Source organism: Ambystoma mexicanum, chromosome 8, assembly GCF_040938575.1.
Source record: "Ambystoma mexicanum isolate Mex_15411 chromosome 8, UKY_AmexF1_1, whole genome shotgun sequence".
NCBI lineage: Eukaryota > Metazoa > Chordata > Amphibia > Caudata > Ambystomatidae > Ambystoma > Ambystoma mexicanum.
In genome coordinates, this window is record NC_090929.1 from 654,491,559 (window position 1) to 654,514,112 (window position 22,554).

General features: G+C 47.1%; 1 protein-coding gene across 1 annotated transcript in view; it reads right to left on the reverse strand.

Annotated features, from left to right (window-relative positions):
• Positions 1-22,294, reverse strand: part of VAMP3 (vesicle associated membrane protein 3) — a 262,440-nt gene extending 240,146 nt beyond the window's left edge. Inside the window, exon 1 of the mRNA XM_069610413.1 lies at positions 22,110-22,294. Coding sequence (XP_069466514.1) covers positions 22,110-22,111 — 2 coding nt within the window. The 5' untranslated portion in view covers positions 22,112-22,294. The remainder of the gene's footprint in view (positions 1-22,109) is intronic.
• Positions 22,295-22,554: the final 260 nt, after the last annotated feature.

Sequence of the window (22,554 nt, forward strand, 5' to 3'; positions counted from 1 at the left end):
GGCTTGGAGGGTGGAAGATGGTGGCCCTGCATCGAAGATTACTACATGGTCAACAATCAATGCTACGCGGTGCTGGTATGTTCCTTAAGCTTGTAACATGGCTATTAGGCTAATGTCGTGGAATATGTGGGGGCTCAGTAATTTCACCAAGGCTCGTAGGATAACTGCATACGCCCAGAGACATGGGGTCAACATTCTTCTATTGCAGGAAACCCATGCACGTGCGCACCTTTCCGCCTCCCTTGCGCCGGCATGGGGAGCCAATAAATTCTACACAGTGTACTCCTCTCAATCCAGGGGGGTGCTAACCTTAATTCATAAATCATTGGAGTTTTCCTTACGTACTAGCCACATAGATCGAGAGGGTAGATATGTGATCCTCCACTGCCTGTTGGCTAACACGGAATGCCTACTGGTCAACACTTGAGTACAGACACCCCTGAGTTTTTCTATGATATCAATACCCTACTTTCGAGATACCTAGGGTTCTCTGAGGGGAGGGGGACCGGGGGGGGTGGGGGGTGGGACATGAACCTCATACTGAACACTGAGCTAGACAGAGGGACGTGCCAGGGGTGTCCATTCTCCCCCCCTACTATTTGCGATGGCTATCGAGCCAATTGCGGACACACTCGTAGGGGGATTCGTCTGCGTGACACACCTGAAATTATATCTTTGTACGCGGATGATGTGCTTCTGTATGTCAGGGACCCCTCGGTCCACTTAAACCCAATCATCCGAGAGATCATCAAAATTGGCACATTTTCGGGCTTCACTATAAACTACACCAAATCAGACATCTTCCCTCTCACACCAGCAACCCCCCCAACCATCATGCGAATTCCCACTCAGGTGGACCCCAGAAGGCATCAAATACCTCGGGTCCAGGTCTCACTGGCTGCGGCTTCCCTCTTGGCAGACAGTGCTGCAGCACAGTACGCGGAGGCAAAAATGGAGAGGTGGCGTAATCTCCCCCTGTCGTTAATCAAAATGATTATAGTTCCAAAGCTCCTATACATATTCGCCAATGTCCCACTCTGGCCCGGGAAGCACTATTTCACAAACATGCACGGTTCCTGTGGCACGCTGGGGCCGTTCGCAGGAAGTGGCAGCATATCACCTTACCATACGAGAGAGGGGGACTCAATGCGGCGGACATGGCACAATACTGGATAGCCGCACAGGCCCAACACGCGACCTATTGGTACAAACACCAAGACCCACCTCTGCATGTCAAACTCGAGATCCTGGCAACTGAGGAGATAAATGTTATGTCATTGATCCTCTTCCACTCGTACCAGTCTAACGCCCCGGCGGATCCAGTGTCCACCACTATCAGGGCATGGAGACATATGCTGCAACCCCATTCTAACCACCGTCCGTACTATAAATGGCTTCCCATATGGTCATTTCCAGGCCTTGCCCCCACGCAGGATAGGCTCCTCGTGCAACACTGGCAGGACTTGGGGTATCGGGCGCTCTCTGACCTGTTCCCAGAGGGGAAATTCATCACCCCACAGACATGGAGGCCAGGACACTCGGGCTCACCACTGGAGTTGCTGCAGTACTTTAGGCTCAGAGCGGCTGTGCAGGACATGTGGCCCTCATACCCGGACAAACCCCCAGAGTCCACCGAAATTTGCTACATTGCTAATTCAGCAGGGGGTAGGGGCATCATATCCGCACTTTATAAAATGTTGGCTGAGCGCTCTGCGGAACCATCTTGCAAAGTTTGCGACGCTTGGAGCCAGGAACTGGGGTTGGTAATCACTGACGAGATGTGGGTCAAGATGTGTGTGCACACGCGTAAGGTTTCCCTCAACTCTAGATTTAGATGCATACTATTCAAATTCCTTAATCGTCTGTACTACACTCCTCAAGTGGTTGGGAGGTTCGCACGGGATCAACCCCATGTTTGTCAGAGATGCAAATCCAGCGAGACGGATCACGCACACATGTCTGGGAGGCTGTGCTGGAGGCCCTCTCGGAGATGGTGGGATTCCGCATAGATCCTGACCTTTTGGCTGTGTTGTTTGGGAGGTGGGCGGGTGAGGGGACTAGACGGGTTGTAAAATTCTTGAACATGGGAGCCATAGTGGCCAAGAGATGCATACTGCAGTGCTGGAAGCGGCGATCCCCCCCTACACTAGAAATGTGGCTTAAGGCTCTCACCTGGACACAGGTGTGTGAGGAGGACTATATCAACACATTGCCTGTGAATGCTCGCCCTAAAAACATATGGACTGAGTTTTGTAGCTACCTGAACGCTAAAGCTGATCTGGAACTTTTATCCTCGCCTCCTACGCCGGATCGGGCAGAGGTGGAGGCTGTACTGTGACTCTCCCCACGAGACTCGATCTGCTTTCTTTGAATGTGCCCGGTCTGCCGCTTATGTATTGATTGTCTGTCCATACCCTTGTTTATGCAATATGCTTTTGTTGATGTAATATGTGATCCACCTGCTACTGCTTCTTGCCAATAAAGAGAAGTTTAAAAAAAAAATGTGTCAAAGTTAAAACGCCTGCAGAGCCAACACAAAACAAAAATAATAAAGAAAAGATAACAAGTCTCTTTACACTGCTTTCCGAATATATAAAATACTCCAAAGTCTGGTGTGGCCCATAGGCATAATTCCAAGCAGATATGAATTCTATTGGTTTGTACTGGAACAGTTTTAAGAACTGTGTCACTGATTTTAATCGTACTACTAGCAAAAAGTACCTGTTCTCTGAACGGTTCTGTTGACAGACATGACAACACCCATCAATTGTTGAAAATCAATGATCGTGTAGGTAGCTGTTCCGATTCGCTTAATGCGCTTTGCACTCTGAAGTAAACTGCACTCAGAATGGCTGTGTGTGGCTGGCTGACATACCCAGGAGTAGACGTTGGGAGGGGGGTTTGGAGGAGAGAAGAGAGTTGGTGTGCTGATTCATACTGGGACTACTGTGCTCCCTCTCTACAGGTTGCCTCACCCTGGCATGGTGCAGTTCGTTGCGGTGCAAATGTTACAGAAACCGTGGATTCTAGGGTTGAGGACCGGTCCTTCTGCGACCACATTGATGTTTGCCGATTTTAGGCAACAGTCTCACTTGTGAAGGTGCTGACATCCAGGGAAATGTAGCCAGTGTTGTCCAGAGGGTCCTATGCCAAATTTGGTACAGAGTTGAATTGTATAAGGAACAAAGCTTCGCCAAGCCACAAACACAGATTTTCACTTTTAGAAATATAGAAAAAGGGACATTTCTAAATCTGATGTTGAAGTTAAACTTGCCGTTCACTGATACAAACTCCCTCGCACTTGTACATAGGGACCTACTGTCACCTGTCACTATCAACTCTTTATTCCAATCACTAGAAGGCCACAATACGAAACTTTATTTTTTAATGAAGTGGACATTATTCACACAAGAACTTTCACATTACAAATAGATTTTTTTTTATTAAAAACAGTACATATATTTCATTAATCAGCATTTTTATCTACCAGCCCTAACACATATGCAACAAATTGAGCTTGTTACAATGATTTATAAAACAATCCTTCAACCATTGTAAGGGGGGAAAGGTCTTTTTGACCCCCCCCTTCATTCTTGTCCCCGCAGGCACATTATGCTTGTTCCGTGGCTGACCATGCGCCACTGGCCACGGTTCTGGGCAGCCTCGGGGCAACACATCTACAGCACCCACAGGAGGGTTGACTCCCGACTCCATTTTGTATGAACACCGACTCAGTTTTGTATTAATTCCAGCAAGCCACGCAGAAGCGCTGGCCTGCAGACCTGCACCTCTCATGTTGGGTCCGTGTAGAGTGAGTCAACCCCACCTCCCTCCTCCCCTGTGTCGTTGCTGCGGCGAGCTCGTTCTCACGGATGTCTGTGTATAAGAAGTAACATTTCGAACGTTGTATCTTTTGTCTTCCCTTTTGCATCACTGCCCTGTGAGTGAACTGCGCCAGAGCTCCGGCCTGGAAAGAACCATCCATATCCATAACTCTGAATGAGCACCAGCAGAGCCCCAGGTTCAGAGAGACAGCCCCCAAGTTTGTTTGATGTGCCAGTTGTGTGCCCCTCGACCCAATGCCACCTCAGCTCACTCCTAACGCTCATATTTCAAGTGATAATATATGCTCCCCTGTACTAACACTATTAAGCTGTCCCCCAATAGATCTAACGAAGGAATTGAGGCAGATAGCCCAAGAATGTAACCCCAAGATAACGCACCTGATGCATGAAGTAACCCTTTTAAGTATATATAATTTATGAGTGTGAAGTATATTAGATGGATAAATAATATGTTAATAAATGTCAGTATGTGTGGCCACAAAGGCATTGTTAAGCAGTGTAAATTGTAACAGCTTGGACATCATCCGACTCTGCGCTCCACCACGAAGAGCCCAGCTGACCTGTGCACCCCACGCTGGCAACACGTGGACCTCCGCCAATCATGGAACACCGGGCTTAAACATTACATACTATCCAGTCCACACAATCCAATTCCCACAACTTATGTGCCCTTTATGTGGACAACACAGTGGTGGAAGCAGCCTCAGAGACGAGGAAGAGGAGGAGGTGCTGCTTGACACGAGCGTGAGCTGTGAGCAGTACGTGTGGGTCCTTTCCTCTAGCAAACGAGGCGAGGCGAGAGTGGTCCGTGAATACTGCGGACGGCCCTTGGTGACTGTGTGGACTCTTCCCTGCGGTATCTGGGTGAGGGGTCCGCGGGAAGAAAGCGGAAGGAAGACGCAATTACACACGGCACACTGTACAGGGAACGGTATTCCTAGTGTGTGGAGCCAGCCCCCAGCTCCGGAGACAGTGCAACAGAGGGGCAGTGCTGGGCAACATTGAGCCCAGCGGCTTGCGAGGGTGCAAGTAAGTGGAGGGGCTACTGGGTCTGGTGGGAGACATGGTCTCTTAACGTGGCTTGCTGGGCATAGAATTGTGTGCCTTTTTGCCAGGACAGCTTTTTTTCGAGCTGTCTTTGTGACAAAAACGGAGCAGCCTTTAGATTGGGCAGACCACACGAATGTTTCGTGGCTCGCTGGGCACAGACTTGAGTCCCTATTCTGCCAGAGCAGTGTTCTGAGTGAGTTGTCTATCTGTAATAAACTGTGCAGTTCTCTGTAATTAGCAGACCCCACGAATTCCCCAATCACATTAAGGTGCCAGAATAATAGTGATGCAGCGGGGGAAGAGAGCTACACATTCTATTTATAATCTGAGGAATAATAAGACAAGCTCAGAAAGAGCCTAAGGAGCCCAATAAAAAAGGGGTCAAACGAAGGAAGAATGCTAAATATGAACTCCCGGTAGCACAAGGGGCCATCACTGAGTTTTTCCCGGTGAATCCACCTCCCGAGACAAACTCCACCACAATTGATGAAGAGCCTGCGCAGAGCGAGGGGCCGGCGCAAGTGCCCAGGGTTAGTCATTCTATCAATTCTTCCAATTATGACGATATTGATAATAACTCCCTCCTGGACCTGTGTCTGACAATACAAAGAGAAATGCAACCCTATACCCCACAGACTATTCCAAGTGGCTCACCGACCCGGAAAGATAACAGCAGGAATTCTGTAGCGGGGGAGCATAATGTGACAGGATACCGCGAACGTCTCTCCATTTCCCCGAATCTTGCAATGGCTTCGATGGAGGATGAGCCCGACAATGAGACAATGGGGGCATAGGGGATCTATATCCCGCTCTACTCAACTAGCTGAGCTGCAAACGTCCGTGGGTGCCCTCCAATTTGCTCTAAAAATTCTGCTACAGATGACGGGTCGTATCCTGGTAAATTCCAATGCCATCTCACTAGCACTGGAATTGAAGAATTTACCAAAAGAGGATGCGGAAGAAAAGTTAGCAGAGGCCCTTCAAATTGCCAAGGAGATGGAAGATAAGGTAGACGAGAGAGAGGATAGTGTGGTTCAGGAGGAACTGGAGACTAACATCTCGATCGAAGAGGACTCCATCAAGGAAGTAGATCGGGAGCAGAATCATAGTCCTCAGGGCCCCCTCACACGGAAACAACAGAGACTGGCAAAAAAGGCTCTTAAAAATAAACCTCCTACAACAGGCTCTTTGCCTCCTTCGGGGAGAAGTGGCCCTGCGATGGAAATTCGCTCAAGAAAAGCCCGGAAAAGGATGAGGAGAGCGGCTGTTCGGATGGCAGAGAAAAAGGTCCTCTGGCAGATTGGTTGAAACCCAAAGAGAAGCAAAATGAGGAGAACCTCGATCTTACTACCGGGGAGATCTCTGAAATAGAGTGTGAAGCAAGCATAATAACCCAGCATGATACCTCATATGAGAGACGGTCATTAAGAGAATCATTGGAGCCTATATTGCCAGAGAAAACGAAAGATGCCCAGGTTAACCACACAAATCGCATCTGCCTTATAAAGAACCTATACCCAAGGGATAACCACTCCTGGCTGGCACGATCGGAGCTACTGACCAGGCTATACCATATCCCTCAACTCAGAGTACTAAAATCAGAGGACTTTCTGTTTATTGAGCCACTATCGGGCCCTAATCCTAATGTCTCTGCTCTACACTGCGTGTTTCTGAGTACCGCCCAATTACTCAGAGAATATGAGGAAGAGCTGAAAGCAGTGGACATCGCTATTGATGTGGATCTGCAGGAGAAAGATCTCACAGTAATTCCTGAAGTCCCAGATATAACTCCGAATCTGGAAAACTATTCGTGCCTCGTGGTAAGGGAAAACCCACTACTGGCTGAAGTACAACAAGCAATTAAGTCTCTATTGGAGACACTTCCGCAGCTGGTGTATAAGCATTGAAGCCTATCACTATTATCTTGGAACTGCAGAGGCTTCTCCCATCTACTTAGGGTAGAGGGCTCGGCAGATCTTTTATTCCAGCATAGCTTTATCTGCCTACAAGAGACCTGGGCTCGGGAACCCCTTTTTTTGGATGGCTATGTAATACACCAATCACCGGCACACCGGGGAAGCAAAGGACGACCGTTTGGCGGCTTACTTACGGGGGTTGTAAACTCCATGCTGTCACGCAAAATTCAATGCCGAGCTGAGGACCAATTGTTGGCCGTAGAGGTAGCATACCCTCAAGATAAGGGAAGTGGTAAGCTTCTGCTTATCAACCTCTACAATCCCCCCGGCGCAGGTGTAAGAGACTCTCTGCAAGAGGCTATACTGGATATACTGTCTTCCTGGTCAATGGGACCAAACAATGCTGCAGTTATGATAGTGGGGGATTTTAATTGTCATATGGAAGATGAAACTTCTATTTTTACTAATCCAGGCCTTAGCGCTAGATGCAGGATGACCCATGGAAAGAGAGAAAAGGAAGGCCTAGGGTGGTTGCAATTATTTGATTCTTGGGACCTGGCTATGATCAACGGCCGCACCTCGGGCGACAGGCCGGGGAAGCACACTTGGTCCAATGGATCATCATGGAGTACATTGGACTACATATTTATGTGCCCCCTGATGCAGACTAGAGTGGCGGATATGTGGGTAAAGCCCAACAGCTGGAGTGACCATGCGGCAATATTATGTTCATTTATGACTCCGATTCCTGACACTCCCAAGCTAAATATTGGAAGTATTGCAACTAACGGTGCAGGAACTAGAATTGTTTGTTCTGAGAAGAATGTCAAAGCGGCATCAGAAGTGCTAAAGTGGGATACAGAAGAGAGCGGACGAGATTTCCTGGCTATGTCTGCTAATGAAATAGAAGAGTGGATATCAGGTTTCTCAGGCCATCACGCAGCAACCAAAAAGGGATATGTTATGAAAGAAGGAAATGATCCTCTCCCGTATAACGGGAAAATCAGAGATGTCAAGAGAGGACTGTGAAGAACGATACGTAGCCTAAAAGGCCAGAATCTCTCTGAAACCTTATACCAACAGAAACTAAGATCAATTAAAAATCGATATAGGTCGGAGGTGAAGAGCATCAAGTCAACAGAGAAGAACAACTGCTATCAGCGACTTATTAAAACTATCTGTTCCAGAAACTCTCGAAGTATTTGGGCACTTTTAAATGAAAATAGAACTAAGGCCAAAGGCTTAGTTGCCAATCCAATAAATAAGAAAGTATGGGAGCAATTTCTCCTAAATCGCAATATGGAAGAAGAGGGGTCGGCAAGCTGGCCTATGGGGAAACCTCCGATCATTCAACCCTTTGATGTTTCTCCTGGGGCAATACTTAACAAAATTGTTATCCTTAAGTCTTCTAGAGCCCCCGGACCCAACGGGCTAGCGAATGTGGTGGTAAAAAGTAACTCGTCTTTTTGGGAAGAGCTATTCTCTGTACTCTTTAATAAGGTATTTGCACTGGGGGAAATCCCTCGATCTTGGCAAAAAGCTATTTTGATCCCGGTGTATAAAAAAGGCAACCGCACAGATCCAAGTAATTATAGATTACTATCCATGCTGGATGTGTCTGGGAAACTTTTTGCCTCCCTTCTACTCAGTGAAATGCAAAAATGGGTGGAAGAAAAGCAAATACTCAGTAGATTCCAATGCGGCTTTAGGCGGGAGTTCTCGACCTCACATAACCTTTTTGTAATGGACATACTGCGTACGAGAGCACTTAGTAAGGACCAGCCCCCAATGTACGCATTGTTCATCGACTTTAAGGCCGCTTTTGATTCAATCCCAAGAGCCAGGCTCTGGAACAAACTGGAAGTACTGGGTTGCCCCACAGGTCTGCTATATTATCTCAGACTGCTTCACCGAGACACCTCGGTGAGCCTCCGACTCAATCAGGAGGGGCAGTCGATCCAAAATGTGATCCAAAATAGAGGGGTGAAACAGGGTTGTGTCACAGCCCCTCTTATCTATAATCTGTATGTACACGACATCCCAGCGACACTTGTGGAGGTTAATAATTGTCCACCAAAGCTAGGCGAGGTGATGTGTGCGGTCTTGGCGTATGCAGATGACCTGGTAACACCATCGGTGGTCTCAGGCGTTCTGCACATGTCCTCTGGGAATATGCTAAGATCAATGGCCTGACCATTAATTTGCAGAAGACCAACGTGTTAAGATTCACTAAGAAAAGAGTAACTCGTGTGAATCTGATAGTACATAAACAGACAATTCTGTACGCCCCATCTTACCGCTACCTAGGAGTGGAAATAGAGCCCCGAGGAGACCATGCGCTCTGCAAACAGGGCCGTAACATCAGGGCCCTTCAAGTGATCGCACTTATCGCATCCTTCACTAACAAACAAGGGGGCTTCACTTTGTGGGGAACACGCCACCTGTATATGCAAGTTTTTGCACCCATGGTCATCTATGGCCTGGAATCATTGTTGACAGTAAATTTGGCGTGGCTCCAAGTGCTAGAGGGAAAGTTCTGGCGGCGTATGTTGGGGCTTCCCCCGGGGCTGCCAATGGCCTTGATAAGACTGGAGCTAGGCCTGCCGTCACTCAAGGCTATGGTGCTGAAAAAAAGAACTGGGTTCTACCTCAAAATGACAAGTGGTTCCCCTAATCCCCTACTAACGGCCCTACATCAGGAACTAAGCAAAAAAACTTACCACCTCATCCTTATATAAAGATATGGGAAAATTCCTTAATGAAATTGGCTGGACGCATAGAGGGACAAGTGTGACTAAAGAAATGCTAAATGCACTGGGGAAAAAGGTGGACCTTTGGGATTGGCTAGAGAATTTTGCCCATCTGGACTCCCTCAAATCTTACCATTTCGTTAACTATAGAGTATATAAGTTCATGAAACCACAGGACTACCTTTTCCTTTGCCCAACTAGAAGACTCCGCCGTTTTATTATTCTATTTAGATTGGAACAACTGCCTACTCTATCTAAAATAGGAGCAAGGGAAAATATACCTACAGCAGAGCGAACCTGCCGACTGTGTAAATCTACTGTGTGCCTAGAGACTGCTAGACATGTACTAACGCAATGTAGAGCACTCAAGAAGACTATTGTTCATTCTTTGGGTGAATTTGTGCATGATCCGCGTACTATACCCAAATTTAGGTTTTGGCAGTACTGTACCAATACATCGAATATGCATTTATTCATAGCCCTGTATAATGTCTGGCAACAGATAGAACATGAAGTGGAAACTTGAGTAAACCTTAAACGTTGATTTCTACGTAGTGACCTGAGGGTGCTCGAAAAATAGGCAAAGCCGTTTTAAAATTATGTAATTAATAATCCGAAGGTCTTTAGTGACCATGTCTACCTTTCTTCTAATTTAGACTATCAACTTCTCTTATCTTATTCGACTTGCATTTTGTATTAGATGTTATTTGTAGTGATTTTTGGTTTGATGATTCTATATGTACGATCTCATATATATGTATGATTTTTATGTGTATTAATATATGTGTAAAGTTTGAATTCATTTTCATACTATATCACATTAAAGAATTTGATTTTTATATTCTACATCACCGATGACGTGTTTTTGTAATAAATATGAATGTTTTTCTATTGTTTGGCAGAGCTCTCACGAAGTGTGCAGAGTCCTCTGTATGCCCTATATTTTGGATAAATATACATCTTAAACTTCACCCGCACTTGGTCTTGGTCTCATTCCCTACCGGGGTGTGCCCGTTACTGATTCTCATTGGGAGTTGTATTGCATTTTGGGTATTGCTCACTTTCACCATCAATAAATAATTACATTTAACCACAAGTTACTCTACGGGAACAATTCCTTCAAATAAAGAAAGAAATAAAAAGAATAGGCTACAAGTCGCCAGCTATTTGACAAGATTTTAAAATCCTTTAAACAGGTGACCAAAGTGAAGCATGCTTTCAACTTTAAGGGCTTCACAGTACAGTTATAAGTAGTAATTTGACGTCCAGATAGAAGTAGTAAATTCTGTCAATCCAGCTTTTATTTCTTTATATTTTACAATAAGCACTTGTTCTGAGTTTGCTCTCAACTATTTCCCTTGCCCCAAGGATCTCCTGGGTGGGAAAAAGGTTAAGCCTTAAGTGCAGGAATTGGGTATGCAAAGCCACACTCAGGAATTAGTTTGGGTATTCAGGTAAAACCCCTAGAGGCCTCACATCCAGTAAAACTCTAATAGAGACGATATTTTCGGACTTCATGAATGGTAAAAATCCAATTTAATTCTTAAAGCTTCTTTTACACTTTCTGTGGGAAATCCCAAATCAACTCACGGATACATTGTATTGTTGCATAACTTCTTCACATTTAGACACCCAAATGTTAAACGGAATGCCTTAGTCTTTTTATTTTTTTTAAATTTCACTTTTATTGATTTTGAAAAGTTCGGCAGTCACATAAATGCAGCTTACATCTCTTGGTTACAGAAAGAAAAAAAAGCGAGCATGTAAGTATTATAACAATCAGTTATATCGCATACCTGAGAAAAGAAAAGAGAAAAAGAAAGGAAAAAGAAAACCCCAAACTATTGCATCTAAACATATCCCACCCCTAATTCCCACCCCCCGCACATGATATCAAACCGGAACTTAGAGAGAGCGTTGAACAACATTAATTAACCGTCATTTCAGTCATGGCAGTGGGCATAAAAGTCGCACATTGATTTAACAGACACGTACTCGAGTCAATCCAATCGTTAGGCCTTCGTAGCTTTGGACATAGCGTGTGTCAAACACACCTTACAACGCATATATAGAGCGAAACTCCAACCAGGCGTTCTCTACCGTGGAACGATCCCCATGCAATGCTGCAGTCAGGCACTCCATTCTGTAAATGCTCAGTGCGACTGCTCGCCATTCACTCTTGCTGGGGAGCGTGGGTCTCTTCCATGTCATAGTAAGACATGCTCGAGCAGCCATCAATAGACCCTGCACCATTTTGCATGCCACCACTATTCTATCCTCTTCCTCAGTTAAAGAAAACAAAACGAGCAGTGGATGCATCTCTCTTTCCTCCCCATCGAGGTCCCTGATCCAGCTAAGGACTTCTGACCAATAGAATTGGACCTTTGCGCATCCCCACCACATATGCCAATAATCGGCCCGCCTCCCACAACCCCTCCAACAGTTCGGGCTCACTCCCTGGTACATCTTGGCCAGCCGGGCAGGGTCGTATTGCCATCTGTATAGTAATTTGGTGGCATGTAATTTATATTGGCACGAGAGGGAGGACTTCGCCGTCCTTCTGCACATTTGTAACCACAGTTTTGGGGAGATTTGCCTGCCCATATCAGCTTCCCATTTTCTCTTAAGTGTCAAGGAGGGTTTAATATCGATTTCAATGAGTGCGAGGTACATAGCACTGATCAGACCCTTGGAGCTAGTGCACCGATCGAGGATCTCTTCAAACGGCGTGAGGTCTCTTTGTAACTGTTGCTTCCATATGGGTCTGGTCATTACCCCCTTGAGTCTAAGATACAGGAAGACCGAGAGTTTACCTATGCCGAGGGCTTCCTGCAACTCCTGAATGGTAATAAAGGAGTCATTGCGGCGCAGTTGTCCTGCCCTTTCTAGCCCCGCCTGGTACCATGCTTCATAACTCCCTGGTTCCGGAATAGCATCGCGGATCCCTGGTGACCAGAGATGCCCCAGTGGGGCAGGCCACGTTGTGACACCCACCATTTTCCTCCCTGGTTTCCATATCGACCATATCGTACCTATGATGGGATGGGATTTGACAGTGTTACGTAGTTGTGGTCCAGGCACCCATAGCCATTCACTCATGATAAAGGGACGGAGGTGGTAATTATCAAGCGCTATCCACTGGGGTTCTGACTGCTGTCTGAAATGTGGGACAAGGACCCTAAGCTGAGTGGCTCTATAGTACGTCTCAATATCTGGGAGGCCCACCCCAGCGTTATCTTTTCTAAGTTGAAGGAGGGGTCTCGGGATTCTTGGCTTTTGGCCTTGCCATAAAAAGGTTAGTATCAATTTCCTTATGTCTGTAAAGTAGTCCGGGGGCATTTGAATAGGGAGCATTTGAAATAAGTACAATATTTTAGGGAGCAGGACCATTTTTACAGCATTCAGACGCCCTAGCCACGAGATGGTAAGTTTGGACCACCTTTGGACATCTTTCTGGAGAGCAATGGACATTGGGGGAAAGTTGGCCTCATACAGGGATCCAAGGTCTCGGGTGACGTTAATGCCCAGGTATCGGAGCGTAGTGAGGCTGACCTTAACGCCCAAGGGGGCGAAGCGCTCGACGTCCGCGTCTCTGCGGGTGTCTATTGGAAGGACGACAGACTTGCCCGTGTTAATTTTCAGTCCTGCCAACGCTCCATACTCCTCAATAATACTAAATGCTGCCGGGATCGAGTTCAAAGGGTCGGTCACATGTAGCAGAATGTCATCTGCGTATAGTCCCAATTTATATTCCCGGTCGCCCACCGTGATACCCTTAACTCTGGCGTCGTTTCTCAGTTTTTGTGCCAACGGTTCTAGAGACAACACAAATAGGATCGCCGACAGTGGACAGCCTTGCCTTGTGCCTCTCTCAAGGGGAAACCAACGAGAGTATCCCCCGTTCACCGCCACGGACGTCACAGGGGAGCTATAAAGTGCTTTAATGGCACGGGAGAGCTGTGGTCCCAGCCCGTATGAACTCAATACCCTCTCTAGGAATTCCCAGGAGACCCGGTCAAAGGCCTTCTCGGCATCCAAAGACAGGAGAGACGGGTCTCCCCCCATCTCCTTTGCTTCGTGGATTAGGTGCAGCGTTTTTCTCATTGTATCCGCGCCCTGTCTGCCAAGGACAAAGCCAACTTGGTCGGAATTTATCAGCCTAGGGAGGAATGTCTCTAACCGGGCTGCGATCACTCTGGCGTAAATCTTCGCATCGATATTAAGCAAGGAGATGGGGCGATAAGAGCTACAGTGTCTGGGGTCACGGCCCTCTTTTGGGATGACCGCGAGGAGGGCTTGCGAAAAAGATGGAGGTGCCTGGCCTGTGATAAAGATGTTGTTAAATAGTGATGTAAGAAAGGGAGCAATGAAGGGGGAGAACGTTTTATAGAACCCAGGCGTGAATCCATCGTCCCCTGGGGCTTTGCCTGTTTTCAACCTCTTGATGGCCTCTATGACTTCCTCTTCAAGAACAGGCGTGTCTAAGGAATCCGCATCAGTGGGTGATAGTGTGGGGATCTGCAATTCCTTCAGATATGCATCTATACTCCCTACGGGGGGGGGCGGGTCACATGTATATAGGTCTTCGTAAAAGTAAGCAAATGCTTCCTGTATGTCCTCAGGGGCCGTGACTACCGTGTCTGTGAGAGTGCCATCAAGTCTCTCGATCGTTTCAACCCATCTCTCCGCTTTTTGCGCGCGAAGGCGGGCCGCCAAGAGAGCGTCGGCCCTGTCACCCTTCTCATAGAACTTCTGCTTGAGATACTGTAGGGTCTGTGCCGTCTTACCGGCAATGAGTATCCTCAACTCCTCCCTGAGACGGCGGACTTCGGCAATATGTGCAGCCCTCTCAGATGGGGATGACTGTGCCATGGCCTGCGCCCTCCCAAGCCTTTCCCTTATATCCGTCTCCACCAGAGCACGTTCACGTTTTTTATCGGCTCCCTCTTTTATTAATATTCCCCTCAGCGTCGCTTTGCCGGCCTCCCAGACATGTAGCTTCCCCACCTCCCCCGTATCATTTATAAGGAAAAACTGTTTTATTTCATTTTCCAGGTTTTCTCTGAAGGCCAAATCGGCCCATAGAGAGTCGTTGCATCTCCATTTGGAGTTTCGCGGGGCTAGGTCATGCCAGGGTATGTCCACCGCCACCATATCATGATCCGTCCAGGCGGAGGTATGTATACTGGCTGCCTGCATTATACGCGTGAGATGTTCTGAGAGAAAAATGTAATCAATGCGCGTAAGCGTGTCATGGGGGAGGGAATGGAAGGTGAAGCCCCTCTCCAACGGGTGTAAGTGACGCCAGGAGTCAGTGAGGCCAAAGAGGTCAAGGGTCAGCTTGATGTTCGCCTCGTTTGATATACCGGGTGGGTCTGCTGCGTCTGCTTTGGATTGTCTATCTAAGGAGCTGTCCATCCACGTGTTAAAGTCTCCGCCGAGGACCGTGTGTCCTTTGGCCATTCCAAAGACCTTTTCACTGATTTTATGCAGAAATCTGTTCTGCCCCTGGTTAGGTGCATAGAGTGTGGCGAGGGTGACTATCGTGCCCCTTATGTTAGCAATGACTATGAGGGCCCTCCCCTCCTGATCTGTCCATGTCTCCATAATAGTGCTCCGCAGGCTCTTGCGGATTATGATTCCCACCCCCGCTTTCTTCAGAGCGCCCGAGCTCCAAAAGGTGGGCCCAACCTCCCGTGATGGAATCATTCTCTCCTCACCCTTCCGATATCTCGTTTCCTGAAGAAAGAGAATGTCGATCTTCGATCTCTTAAATTCCCTGGCCACCATAGATCTCTTGGTGGGGGAGTTCAGCCCCTTAACATTAAGCGTGCAGATACGTATGGTATCTGTGGAAAGTGTGTGTGTCATTTTAGGTCATATACGTGTGTATGCACCTCGAGTGTGCCTGCGACAGCGCCAATTCCGTGTGTAAAGCCCTCGCGTACATGGGTATTGTGCTATTTCTCCCTTCAAATCTAAGTTGTGGTCGATTAAATGTTGCCCTTCTACCCCACCCTCCCCACCCTCCCCACCCTCCCCCATCCCCTTTATGATCGGCGCCCGACCCGGCTGGGTTGACCTCACCCAGTCGAATTCGGACCATCAGCGGGGACCGCAAGAACAAGCAGTCCCTTCCCATTACAAGCAAACATAACAGTGAGCCCCCAACAAACAAATCACACAAAAACCTGAGTAAACCGCAGCTTCGAAACAGTACTATCGACTCCCCCCAGAATGTCTATGCTGCATGGATATTACCTCATATCCATCACCAAGTTCACCGTGCAAACAGAATCGAATGCTCCCTACGTAGGTTGATATATCGCAGTCAAGGAGCGCCTCGAGGAAGGCGTGTGGATCCATGATCCTCAATGAGCAAATAACACCTCAGTCGACCCCTCGACCCATCAGGCGGGGCCTCAAATGAAGCGATCGGGGCAAGGCACCCTTCTGAGGAAGGCATTTTTCCCCCAGTAATTGAGCACACACGACCCCTGTCCAAGCTAGTGTTCCATGTCACGCGAGTCATCCATCCTCCGAAATTTCCTGGAGCCCTGGATACGCCTCCGGCGGGGGCCCTTGATGCGCCATTCAGCTTCCTTTATATTTGGATCCCCCTGGGAGGGCTCCCCTGCGTGATCGCCCAAGAGATCAGCTGTGCAGTCTGCAATTTCCTTCTCCGTTGCGAGCTTTATTGTCGAGCCTTGCCACTCGAAGGTGAGAGAGAACGGGTACCCCCATCGATATCTGCTTCCCTTGTCTTTCAGCATCCTTGTAATTGGGATACATTTTCTTCTCAGAGCAAGCGTGAGGGATGACAAATCCTGGTAAAGAGAGACAGTCGCGTCACCCATGGTGAGTGGTGGGGCATTTCTAGCTTTTTCCAAGATGCGGGCCCTGTCAGCGTAGTTGTGAAATCTGACTAGGACCGAACGCGGACCTCCTGCCCTGCCTCCTGCCCTGTGGACGCGGTCGATTTTGGGTTCGTCTACCAGATCGTCCTTAAAGAGGAGTTTCAGGATGTTGTGGATGGATTGCCTCAAATCAAGATCAGTCTCCCCTTCCTTTTCGGGAATGCCATGCACACGTATGTTGTTACGACGTTCTCTATTTTCAAGATCGTCCACCTTCAGCTTTATTTCCTCTTCCCTATGTTCTAACTCCGCAATACGAAGGTCCATCTGCGTTTCCAGTGTATTTAAGGAGGTTTGATTGTGTTCGAGCTGTTCCACTCTATCATCCATTTTATCCATCCTTTGCGTGATCTTGTCAATCCGACCCCCTATGTCTGCTCTCATGCTTCTCATTTCTTTGAGTAGGTCAGCAACGTCCCCTTTAGTTGCCGCGGCCTCAGATCCTTGGGAGGCCATCATTTGCTCGTCCGGGCCTCGGGGGTCGTCTTGCGATGGGGTAAACTTGTATTTTGCCAATTTGTCCATAGGGTCCTTGGGCAGTGGGGTCACAATCACACAATGGGGTGCTCTCAGGACAGCGTCTGCATGCGGTGGTGTGTCTTGCGGGCCGGATAGGTTCCGTGTCGTCGAGGCCTGTGGCCGTGTCCGGAGGTCCCCGTCCAGGCGAAGTGACAGTTCGATGGGACCAGCAGGAGCAGTGGCCGGGAACGGGGGCCGAGGAGGGCACACGCCCTGGAGTCCAGGGGCCCAACCCTCAGCCCACTGCACGCCGGAGGAGAGGGAAGCGCGTAGCGCTGATATCCCCGGAGTGCATTTTTCCCCACCAGAAGAACTATGAGCTCGGGGGAGGGTTCGGTATATCCCCGTAGAGAAGGCCTTCCTCCGTTGTCGCCCTGGCGGGGACCCGCGCACCGGGCGCGGCTTAAAGTCTGGGACCGTGTCTTACGCCGGTCAGGTGAGGCCTGTGCGTCTTTCAAGTTGCACGCACCTTCTCGCAGGATTCAGCCGAGGGTCCACGAAGTCGCCAGTTTCCTTGGGCCGTGTCAGCGCAGCGTGTGCTGGAAGCTTCCAGGCCTCGCGCGTCCTCCTTCCGTATGGCGCAGGAGAGTGTTTCTCCGGAATGCAAGATCCGATTTCGATCGGAGTTGGAACCAGACGGTGCCCGGGAGGTTCCGACACCAGGTTCCGACGTTCTTTTAGCCAGCGGGGGTCTCGTGGTGGGGGCTCAACCCACTTTTTGGGACCCTTGCGCGGAGCTCACACGGAGAACGTCTCCATCCGTGCGCCCCCTGGTGGCCGTCCGCCTTAGTCTTTTTTAATTGCCACCAGATTGTGTGCTCCTGAGCAGAAACGATCTTGGATAGCAAAACCAAGTTCTTTCAGAGCACAAACACTGCAACCGAGAGTTGGCTCAGTTCATATCTAATAACGACTACGGGGGACTCCCCTAGAAAGACTTAAAAATTTCATGCCAAAAGAGGACTTCAAGTCTGGTCCAATTCATTAAGACGGTAAGTAAAAAAAGGTTTCTGCACGGTAAATGACAACTGGGACCTTTTTTTTGTTGTAGAACTCGATCACCCGGATAAGTGAAAAATATCAACATTCTTATTGATTTGTATAGGCTGGGCTGCCAGCATAGACCTTTTTGACTTTTGGAAACTGTACAATTCTGCATGGCTGGCCCCTTCAAATGAATAAAAACCATTAAAAATTGAGGACCCGTTCCAATTCTTGTTTCCAAAAATCATGTAAAATTGTTATAACATAAACAGGAAACATTTTCAAATAAGCACACCATCCCACAAAAGATCAGACTTCAGATCGACTGCTCTGAAAAATTACTCCAGAACACTTAACCTTGAAGACTTACCAACATTCACATAGCCTTCAAAGCCACTACCAAGGAAGGCAACACCCGCTCCAACTATACAGCCTGAAAGCACCTACCACACTGTTCCACATCACCAACACCCATTTCTACCCAAAACTGGATACATCTTCCTCTTCTAAGAAGTTCACATGACTTCCCATTACCCAACTACCGTTTGTCGGAAAACTAAATTGCGAAAGCAACTTCAAATTCACAATAGGACACCCAACACAACTTCCTTCATTACTACCAGTCCGACCTGCAGTCCAAGATACAGTCCCAAAACAGATAATCAAAGTCATCAACAACATGATGTCATTGAGGACAAATGAATTATCTGCCTGTTATAGTGCACTACTACCAATCACAGAGCCCTGTCAAATATCCTGTCGGCAAGGGATTTCTTGATATTGTTTTGCTGTTTACCTTCTATCACAGGGACAGAAAAGAGGCCACGCAGATGGACGTAAGCACACTAGACTCCAGCTTGTTACTTGTAGTGTCCCAAAACAATTAATCCCATCACCAGTCCTTCTCAACCTGTACATGTAACCAAAAGCAGGGTTTGACATTTCTGGGAGCTATTTAGCTCCTGGTTATAGCCAAGGGTAGCCTGTTAACTTGAAAGCGACAGCTAGCGGCAGCTACTTTTGACTCCTATGGCAAGTGGTGCCAAACAAATCTAGCTATGTGATATTAACCGAGTATGTTTGGGAATGTGAATAAAAGGATACTATAAAATGCACCCAAGGCCCATATAGAGCATACTGATTAATATAGATTGGGCAAAAAGATAGTTTACATCTGCCGCAAAGTTAGAATTGCTTTGCACTATGTACTAGCTCCTAATTGCCCAAAAGCAGCTATGCCCAATACCCAAGAGCAGTTTTTTTTCTCCTGGTAACTCAATTTCAATCCCTGCAAAAGGGAACATTGCACTCGACATCAAGATCCATCAATGTACATTTTAAAGTTAATTGTCACATATCTATTGACAAACACTGGCCCTCCCTCATCCAAGCCTGAGTGTCAAGTGCCTATCTAAAAACGAATCTGCCCAAGACCATTTTCATCCTCCTAAGCACACGGGCCCAGCAGAGACAAGCTCAAAACTGTTTCTGAGACGAAAAATCAATGGTTTCGTACCTACAAGTCACTTGAATTCACCACTGACTGAACTGTCAGCGTTGCCCAATATGGCAAAAAAAAAAAATAAATGATAATAACTCTGAATGTTGCTAGCTATCACTCAGCAAAAAGCAATCTGAGAGTGGAACTTCAAGGTCTTCACTGCCTGAAAGGCGGAAAAGCCCAACTCATATATCCCCAGTGCTTCAAGGACCACTTTAAAAGAAGGTGTTCGACATGGCATGCTTCAGTTAGACTAATCAAAGGACCCAAGAAATAATACCACATCACTTCAAGGAATTCCATTTGCTGATCTTTTAATCTTGCATTATCTTAAAACATCAGCTGCATCTCCTACAAAGCTTTGACAAACCATTCCCTATCCAAGGAAGGATCCTCAATGGCCAACAAAAAACAAGACATGCCATTGCCAGAATTGAGAACAAGAAATGTAACAAAGAGAAAGCCAGGAAACATGCCTTCTCTGCTATGAAACAAGAACACAATCTCAATTCCCAACCCATCAGACTGCTCCACTTTTGTCTTTAGGGGCAGAGCTGAAGAAAGCCACTTTAAAAAGGACGCTTCCTCAACATTCAATAGCGGAACCCTAACATCACTGGATCCTCTTAGCCTCCCCAGTCTACTGGGCTCTCTATTACCTTTACCTCCATTTAACGTGCATGATTTGCTCTTCGCATGCAAGAGCGTGTTCGTCTCCCACACTGAAACATTTCCTTTTCGAAACAATTTGGTAAATTCTGCTTATATGCAGATAAGTTATAGTAATGGACCTCTTTTTGTGTTATGCGTTGACAAAACAATCCTTAAAGTAATAACTGGATTATCTGACCAAATTCTTACATTTAAAACGGCTTTAAAATAGAAAAATTCAGAAATAGAAAGGGTCTGTAGTGAATTTACCCCACCTATAAGACCATTAATAAAATACAATTATCTGTGTTTTTCCATGGTCAGCGACGGATGCAAATTGTTTAGCCCAGGTCCAAAATGTTCCCTTTAAAATTGCAAGTGATGGGAAGTAAACCGTGTGCTGTATGCATTTGGAGAACGATAGGGGCAACTGACCTTTCATTCCTGGCTAGCTGCTTGCAACTTGAAATTTGAATCCCGGATGTAGCCCAAATATTTACTAGGGTTTTCTGCTGGGTAGTTTAGCATAGATAGTTCAAAGTGTTTATATCACAGATACTAAAAATGAGAGGACAAGCTATCTGCCAATTTGGATGGAGAAGAGGATGGAATAGGAAATGTGCTTGTGCTCCAGGGGGCGGCCCAACAGCATCCCGGTCCATATCAAATTGTGACGCCGGTGGATAGGCTTTAGATCCCACGGATTACATCTGCATTCTAAATGCAAGGAAAATAGGTGCATGGATTTATATTAATGGTGGCCATTCTTGCTGGTTTCCTGTCAGCCAGTAAAAGTCACAGAAACTACCCAGATTTTCCTGACTTTTTCCCACCCCACCCCGAAACGATCACTTCACCACCAGAACAGACAATGGGTCCGTCCACTCCGGGGAATGTACTTCTTAATTTCATTTTTGTTGTTAGTGCATTAGGCCAACAGAAGTTTGTGTAAAGAAAGAAGGAGAATAAGAATTTAAGCGGTTAATGAGATTTTTACAAAATACATTGGAATGCTCTCCTTACTTGTGGTGAGACACGCCCTCCTACTAAAACGAAGTATCCGAAAAGGGCTGCACTCATATTAGCCACACAGCACATGGTTTCTTTAGCCAAAACCTTCGCTCTTATAGGCGTAATAAATAACATGTGACACTTGACATCTCACAGCAAGGGAGGCACTTTGTACACATTGATTTTTTTTTGTAGCTGCTAAAGTTTGTATTCGACGCGCGCATGCAGAGTACAAAGAACTGTTTCGATTACTAAGACTGGTTTCATTTCCAAACGCAAAAGTCATTACAAAGATGTGAAATTCTAAACTTTCCGTCCCCAACGAGCAACATAGATACGAATTAATCCTGACACAAACATGCGTCAGCGTGTTTAAAGTTGCTGTGTGAAGAACATGTATTATTTATACAAATAAATGTACACACTTGAAAGTGAAACACGATACTTAATGCTCGCGTACACAACTTGCAAAAAAGTGTTAGCCCCACAAGTCCCGAGAACGACCACAGAAAATGCAACAGATAGACTGGCTATGGGCCGTGACAGGATACGAGACCCCGGCCAGCACAGAAAGGGTGCAGCCAGTGCAGGGCAGCGACAGCCTCGAGCAAGAACAGTGACAGCTGGTCACGGAGTCCGACTATTACATTTTAAGTAATACTAAAGTCATTTTGTAGTAGAAAGTGTTTTTTTATTTCGCCTTAGATGTGAAACTAATAAAAGGGGGCTGGAAGTGAGTGAATATAAAAGTTGAACATAAACATGTTGCATTGAAATACCGCGTTTGATTTGTTAAAGGGCAGAATTGACAGGTATTATGTGTGGTCTGGGGGTTTCCGCTGCCTCGCAGGCCCGGACACTCCTTCGGCCGCACCCCTGCCACCAAAGTCCCGCGGCCCCCGTCCCGGGACTATCGCCGCCCGACTTTCCCCCTCGGAACTATCTGTTCGAACTTCTGCACTCACATGTCTGCGGTTACTGAAGCTGTCCTCCCCTACTGTAGCGGACAGGAACCGTCTTCACTCCGACTCCCCGTCTTTCAGAGACAGTTGGACTGCGGTCTCTCAGTGCGATCACGGGCAGGTTCACGAGACGCTGCTGACGTGCCCACAAAAGGGAGGGTCGGCCAGCTTGCGCTTGTAGGGATGGGCTCGGGCCGGTGACAGGCCGGGCAAAGCACTGAGTGATAGACATAGAAAAGGGACTTAACCGCGCTTCATCAGTCAGCTCAACGCCCATCTTGGAGGAAAGACACCCTCTAGCCTTGAAATGGGCCCTGGAGTGGTGACTACAGCTTGGATGTGAGCTTATATTTTTTAGTTAATTGTTTTTTATTGAAAGTTAAACATAATTAAGTAGAAATTACAGCAAGTTGCCTGGAAAGTGAGGTACATCGTAGTTATAATAATA